General features: G+C 42.9%; 3 protein-coding genes across 4 annotated transcripts in view; 2 read left to right on the top strand and 1 right to left on the bottom strand.

Moving 5' to 3' along the window:
- Positions 1-1,685: 1,685 nt before the first annotated feature.
- Positions 1,686-4,857, top strand: LOC113205805 (cilia- and flagella- associated protein 210-like). 2 transcript variants are annotated; one of them, XM_026421563.2, is made up of 9 exons: positions 1,686-2,080; positions 2,470-2,664; positions 2,843-3,027; positions 3,148-3,268; positions 3,347-3,517; positions 3,594-3,715; positions 3,793-4,036; positions 4,135-4,308; positions 4,378-4,857. In XM_026421563.2, exons 1-9 carry the CDS (start codon positions 1,823-1,825, stop codon positions 4,564-4,566), a joined length of 1,659 nt encoding a protein of 552 aa, XP_026277348.1. In that variant the 5' UTR covers positions 1,686-1,822; the 3' UTR covers positions 4,567-4,857. The 2 variants fall into 2 exon arrangements, with proteins under 2 accessions (XP_026277348.1, XP_052128300.1); XM_052272340.1 differs by having other exon boundaries at positions 1,835-2,145.
- LOC113205806 (small nuclear ribonucleoprotein Sm D3) lies at positions 4,750-6,146 on the bottom strand. Its single transcript, XM_026421564.2, has 2 exons — positions 5,685-6,146; positions 4,750-5,181 (listed from the first exon to the last, which is right to left on the bottom strand). Exons 1-2 carry the CDS (start codon positions 6,001-6,003, stop codon positions 5,057-5,059), a joined length of 444 nt encoding a protein of 147 aa, XP_026277349.1. The 5' UTR covers positions 6,004-6,146; the 3' UTR covers positions 4,750-5,056.
- Positions 6,147-6,252: 106 nt separating this feature from the next.
- LOC113205794 (protein HIRA) overlaps positions 6,253-7,114 on the top strand; it is an 8,593-nt gene continuing 7,731 nt past the window's right edge. Inside the window, exons 1-2 of the mRNA XM_026421549.2 lie at positions 6,253-6,421; positions 7,021-7,083. Of these exons, the coding sequence (XP_026277334.1) occupies positions 6,382-6,421; positions 7,021-7,083 (103 nt within the window). The 5' untranslated portion in view covers positions 6,253-6,381. The remainder of the gene's footprint in view (positions 6,422-7,020; positions 7,084-7,114) is intronic.

The following is a 7,114-nucleotide window of genomic DNA, read 5'->3' as shown; positions in this document are numbered from 1 at the left end:
GAAAAGGGGGAGGGGGGGCGCCTGCTGCGCTGTGTCGCCGGTTACAGGACGTTGTTACCGCTCTTGTTCCTGGTTGGCGCGGGTGCACATAGCCTAGGCGTACTACGTTTGATGATAAATGCGTAGGGGCGGCAGCGGCAGTACCACGGGAGGAGGGGGGTGCAATGAAAAAAGATGAGAAACGACCGCCAGCAACTTTTTTTTTGGGGGGGGGGAGGGGGGGCAAAATACAGCATCTGAGAATTTAAAGTGCGTCTGAAAGGGGAGAGCGAGACACACACGAGCTTGCTTCAGTTTCGGTCGGCTTAAAATCACGTCCGTCAGATAAGGCCTACACTCTCCTTTGGAATGACAGAAGACGCCAAAGGAAGGTCGTCGTAGTCATGGGGCGCTGGCGCTGAGCGTTGGCTTAATTGGAAGTAAACATAGTTAGCGGACGAGGACATCTTTCCTCGTACTCTGTCGAACTCAAATGCGTTCAGTTGGTTCAGTACACTGTCCACATTTAAGAAAGTAGACATGCCTCTGACTTCATTAAAAGGGTACCTACGCACAGTAGGTACCCCACAGTAGATATGTAAACTTTCATAAATTAGCAATTTGCTAAAATTATTAGAACTTCTTTTCTGGCCAAGTTGAAAATTTTGAAAGTTTAGTATAGGTGGGAAAAAATATAAAATTCTTGCATCTACATTTAAAGGGCCAGCAAGGGCCCCACCTTACCAAAACTGCCAAATTACCCGCGTGGTCATCGCGTTGCAGGCCGAGGTCAAAGGTTGGCCGACCTTCCGTTTCGTAAGGTACCCGCCGGCCGGTACTCGTCGTGACATCACCCAAAAGGCCGGCCGATCGAATCACTTCCCTGTACGAAAACTATCAATTAATCCCAATCGGAATCCGTTGCGTGACGCGGACCGCCCTCCCGCCGGGCCAGCCAGTCCACCGAAATACACGTAAGGCAAATGGGAGCCGCTTAGGAATTTTCTCGTCAGCGATTTAACACGCCACCTGACCCCAAGCTTCTCGCGCTCACAGACATACACAGGACCATCATTTTCTCATCCAAGGAAATTAAAGAGACGTTCACTTTCACTCCCAGCGGCATCCATCTAGTGGAGTTTTTTCCAACAGTTTTTTTTTCATCGCAAATAGAGGTTTTACCTTGGCTCCGGAGACACATTGCTTCGGCCGCCCCGGCGGGCTGCCGCCGCGCCGCCGCCGTCGGCACCTGACATTTGCTTTATTTTCCGATCTGGCGCCAATTTGGCAATGCGTGCGAATTCACCGCGTGCGGTTCACCCTGAATTTTTGTTGTTTCCGCGAGCCGGTCAAACCAAGGCCACCACCCTCCCCTCGTCGATCGGTCGTAGTCGCCAGCGCGCAACTTAGATAATGAACAACATTAACATAGCCGTCACTATCCTGCCACCATAACATCCGCAACTCGGGAAAACAGATCTAAAGTCTAAAAGAGGGGAAGGAAGACCGTAGAGGGGGGAGGGGGGGGGGCTATCCCTACCGGGCAGCCCTCCTCGCCGAGTGGGCAGGCGCCCGGGAGGTAGGCCACCCAACGCGCAGCTGCAAGTTGTGCTGCCTACCCGCCGGCGCACGAGCGGAAAGGACTTTGGGGCTTCCCCGTTCGCCTCCCGCGCTCTTACACTATCCAGCACACTCTTCAGTTAACGATCAAACGGAACTGATGGCGACGCTTGCCCGCTTGCGACGCCGAGCCGCGGGCGTCGCGGGTTGCTAGGCGACCGGGCGGGCGGCCGCGCGAGTGGAGGCATCCCAGCGCCCCAGGACCCCCAGGATCCCGGCCAGGATGAGCGTCGTCCCCCGGGTGCGGCACGTGTCCCTCGCGGTGCAGGCCGACCCCGGCCAGGGTGCCGGCAGTGCCGGCCAGGGCCGCGGCCGCACCGTCAAGGCCATCGTGCTGCCCCGCCAGGAGCTCGACAGGATCAAGGCGCACTCGCGATGGCTCTCGGACCAGGCCCGCGACGGACAGCTCCGGCACGCCCAGATGCAGCGCATGAAGGACGCCTCCGAGGGCCTCGTCAAGAACTGGAGGAACACGGTCCTGGTAAGGCCGCGGTTGCCTGGGCGTTCCCTTGTGTTTCTTTGTTTTATTTTTGTCCAAGTGAAAAGGTGAGAAAAACTTGCAAGGGTTCCAGGAAAAATTTCCGTGGTGCGTGGTGTAAAACTACAATTTGAAATTGTAATATACCAAGCACTTTGTATCGACTAAAAATTCTTTGCTGAGCAAGAGTGATCTTTCAAAAATTTACAACATATTTTGTAAATCGAAAATACAAAAAAATGTCGTGAATTTGAGAAGGAAATTGTCACAGTGGAGACAATGTGCGAATGGTTCGCGCTGGTTCTGGGGCATGGCAGTCGACAGGTATTTAGGTTTCATGATTTTTATTATTATTAATAGCACCATATTTTCTTTTTCTTTGATTGGTGAAGAACAAACAAAAGGAGCGATTGGAACGGCGTCATAAGCGTATAAAAGACGAAGATGACCGTAAAAACGCCATTCATCAAGCATCACTGCAAGAAGCAGCCGAGGAGAGGAGAAAAAGGATAGAGGAAGCCAAGAGGATGCTCTTATTTGAGAAAGACGATATCCATCAAGTAAACAGTTCATTTGTATTTTCTGAGGCAAGTGTCTTGAACTTTTTTTTAAAAAAAGCTGGGCTTAACTCTCTAAGCTAATTCCAAGCAATAGGGCAATTGATTTACCTTCCACACACACCTGCAGTTAGTAAACAGGAATTTAATGAGTAGGAAACGTGTTGTGTTCCATAAGATTTGATCAATTAAATCTTGCGCAGGGTAGATTTTGCATGAACGGTCTAAGCAAATTGAATTCAACGAGCACCTCAAAAAAATTGAAGAGGATGCTAAAAAGGCAAAGGCAGAACAAATAAAATGTGACGTTGAAGCCTATCATGAAGAAGAGTTAAAAAGAAAAGAGAGACAACATGTGGAGAAAATGGAAAGGAAAGCGGAAAATATAAAAATGTGAGGACTAATGAATGTAGTTTTGAATTTACATCTAAATCAGAAATGCTATCAGTTGCCAATCATTTAGTCATAACCTAAGTAAAAATAAGGTTGCTTATGTGCACCAAAATGTTTCAGGATGAAAGAAAAAGCTGAGAGGGAGGCCCTTCTTTTGGCAGGAGAAAAAGCTTATGAACAACAAGACATAGCAGAAATGGAAAAAGAAATTAAGCAAGTTCAGGAAAACATAGAGAGAGAGGTAGATTTGACAAATAATCAAACAACCCCAGCCTGTCTAAATTCATGCCATGTCACACTCTAAATATTTATGTAACAGATTAGCAGGAAAAAGGAATTGGTTAAGAAAAATGCTCTTGAAAGTATTGAGATGAGCAAAGAAAGAAAGAGAATACAAAAACAGGAGGAGGAGGATGAAGAAAAAGTAATTCAAATTTACTTAAAAATAAAGCAGAGGATGGAGTGCATGCGCAAGAAACGTGAAGCAGAGGTACTACAGATTTCATAATGCTTTTGTAAAATTTAAAACAGTAAAGACTGAAATTTTCTGACTTTGCTTTTCACAGGCAAAACAAGCTAAACTTGAGCACCAAGAGAGAATTCGTGCCATTATTGCAGAGAGTCTCAAGGAAAAGGAAGACGACATTGAGGGAATGATTGCCAAAGCACTAAAAGAGAAAGATGAAAGGTAAGTAACTGGTAAAAGTTATTTTTAAATTTTAAAGCAATATTGAATGTGACACTAAGTCTCTGTAAAAATGTTAGAGAGGCAAAGATCCTTCAAAAACGGAAGAATTATGAAGCAAAACTACTGAAAGAAAGGCAAGAGTACAATGCACAAGTCAAGGAACAAAAGATGAAGGATGAGAAAGAGGAAAAAGAGTTGAAACAATGGATATTAATGCAAGGGTTGAGAAGAGATGAAATTGATAAACTACATGAAATGAAGAGAAAAGAGTCAGAATGGGCAACAAAGATGGTTGTGCGAGAAGGCTACAACAAACAAATAGTATGCGTCCTGTTCCCTTGATTAGTTCTTCCAAGAAAATTAAAATATATGATCTGTCTCCTAGAAAAAAAAAATAATTTTCTTCTCTCTGGATACAGGAGGAGCACAGGGAAATCAAGAACAAGCAATGTGCAGACAATCGACAAAGACATGAAGCGCTGCTTGGTCAGATTAAAAGAGAAGATGAAGATTTCTTTGACTATGCTGAAGAGGTGTTAAATGAATGCAAAATAGGGGGCCGTCCATTGTATCCTATTAAAAAAACAATACATGTAAGATTGCTCAATTTAGAATTTTAGATTATGAGTGAAGCTGAATTTAATTTGCTGTAAATCTTACAGGAATACCGTAAGAAGCATGGAATCATCAACCGTGAAAAATATGAAAAATGGGCAAAAGAGATGGCAGAGCAAGAAAGGAGATACCAAGAGGAAGACGAGGCATACAACAGACAACTCTCCATAACTGATGAAACCCCTCAGTTGTGTAGACAGTTATTCCCACCTCTCTTGAAAAAATGCCCCCTCTAAAATAAAAGTTTGTCTGTTTGTCACACAGTGAAAAAGGCTGAAAATTTTCATGACCTTATTCTACTGGCCATGATTTAGCAGGAACATTTAATTGAAAACATGTATTCAAGGACTACCACTGCTTCCCTTTTGTTATATTTAATGATGAAGAACAAGAGTATACAGCAAATAAAACAACAGTACTGAATTGTTCAGATGTTTATTTAGAAGGTTGAAACCAGGTTGAATAGTGGATAATGAATGTGATGAAATGAGGAATCAGAGAATAAATTATTGGGAACTAAAACCTCTTGGAATGAAAGTAGCAGTTTGAACATGATAAAAAAAAATCATTCTTACAAGCCACAAAATAAAACTTTTTCAATTAATTAACTCAGTTGGCTGCCCCATCTAGCTTAGCTGGCTTGTCATCAAAAGAAGTCATACAAACTCAAATGATTTCAGTTGATTGTATTATATACATTACAGTCAAATAGTAGTTAAATTTTGTTTAGGGGCGATCACCACCAGATCGCCCACCTCGGCTGGAACCTGAACCTCCAGGGCCTCCACTTCTCCAGCCACCATCCCGTCCTCCTGGTCCACCTCTGGAGCCTCTGCCTCTGCCTCTGGCAGCTGAAACAACAAACCAAACAAGTTAATACAAGAAAAGATATGAAAGGTGGGTATCGTCTATATTCTGGCTTCTAAATGTGAAAGTTGAGTGGGATATCATTGACTGAATTCTGACTTCGAAATGAGAGTATATTTTTCCAGTGATAGATCTTTCGGCAAGTATAAATCACCTTGGTCTAAATGAAGTAGATATTTGGCTTAAGTATAGAATAAATTGAGTCTCAAAGCAAGAATGACAGTATCAACACAGCATTGAGAAAGACAATAAAACAACTCGATCGGTGACTAAGCATGTATTGTTGTTAACTTTTTTTTTTTTTAACAAAATTACAGAACGTAATTCTTTAACCAGTAGTGGCGGGATTTGAGATGTTGAGGTTAGGTAAATTGCTTTATGAAAACAAGTTCTACAAACCGCAAAAAGCTTCATACAATGTTTTCAGAAAACTAACGCATTACAATAACTTAACTATTTATTAACAAAAGAGAAGGAAAACACAAACCTTGAGCGCGCAGAATTGCAGATTTTCCTCTACCGGCACCGCCAGCGCCGCCGGACTTGCCTTGTCGTTTGAACATTGGGGCGTTTTTCAGCATATCAGGTAGAATGAGAAACCTAATTTTAGAACCCCGAATATATACATTTTCGAGTTGGGCTACTCTTCCATCACGATACGTAACCATTACTCCAGTCATTTGACAGTTCATATTATCTTCAGCTTCTATAAGCTTGCCCCGGTAAACTTCACCGGTGTTGGCTTCACAAGTTATAATGTGGCCTTCTGCTTCGTGTAAGACTTTGATAGGCACTCCGATCGACATCTTGGACTTCAAAGAGAATAACTAGCACAAATGTAATCCTCTTCGGCGATTCTATTGCACGGATTGCGATGGATAAATTGAACTATTTGAGATTTCACCCCAACGATCACAAATCGTCGAAGGATTGTTGTTGTTGTTGTTTGTGCCCGAATGTTCTTTGTTGTGTTGTTGTTCTTGCTGCAAGTGGCAACGGAAACGTAATTTTGCCTACGGCCAGCGTACTCCTCAAGTTCTCCGATTTGCTTTGCTTTGGGCGGCGGTGGATCTGGGCGGGCGCGTAGACTTGTTCAAGTCCGTTCGTAACTTAAATTTGTAAAATTTGTACAATTCCACTCTCTCCACTAATGAACAATATTTAATGAAATATTCCTTATCGCTATGAAGCTATTAAAACCCAAGTGGGTCACTCATGAAAATGGCAAGTACTTGTGACCCTTTCCCTACATTGTGATATCATGTTTCATTCATTTATTGTCGGCGTTTGTGGTGTGAGGTTATAAGGGTTGTAAACATATGATCACGTACACATTCTGTTACACTTCCTATTACAAGACACTCAGAACCCCACTGACTAATTTTTATGCCGTTCAATTATCATTAGTACTTGTTGAATGTGCTTGGTATTTTAAAATAACAGTTGTGTTCAGTGAACACTTTATTTTGAACCTCTGGTGTCTGTATTACCACAAGTTTTGACTTCTGAAACTTGACAGTCTTAAATTACAATAGAACTAACATGTAACTACTCAGATTTTAAATTGAACTTTGCCCAAGCCTGTGTACGCATATTTCTTCCGTCTCCCTGTGGAAGGGAAGGACAGGGTTCCCTTGCAGTCATTATGAGGTCATTGACTGTTGGATTAGTGGTACCACTATTTTACATTTTTAACAAAGAAAATCTCACTAAACATTGGATTGTATTGTTTTGCATATTCTTGCGGCTATTCATTTGGAAGTAGGTACCTTACACCTGGATTTGGAGAATAATGTATTTCTCATTATTGTTTGGCATTACAGATTCACCTATATTTTCTATTGATATTCATCCTGATGGATCGAGATTTGCAACTGGTGGACAAGGTAAGGGTCATGTATGTTTTTTGTGGGGGGG

This window comes from Frankliniella occidentalis, unplaced genomic scaffold (assembly GCF_000697945.3).
Source record: "Frankliniella occidentalis isolate FOCC.00 unplaced genomic scaffold, Focc_3.1 Scaffold201, whole genome shotgun sequence".
NCBI classification, from domain to species: domain Eukaryota; kingdom Metazoa; phylum Arthropoda; class Insecta; order Thysanoptera; family Thripidae; genus Frankliniella; species Frankliniella occidentalis.
Note: the sequence above shows the minus strand (reverse complement) of the source record. Positions and strands in the feature narration are given on the sequence as shown.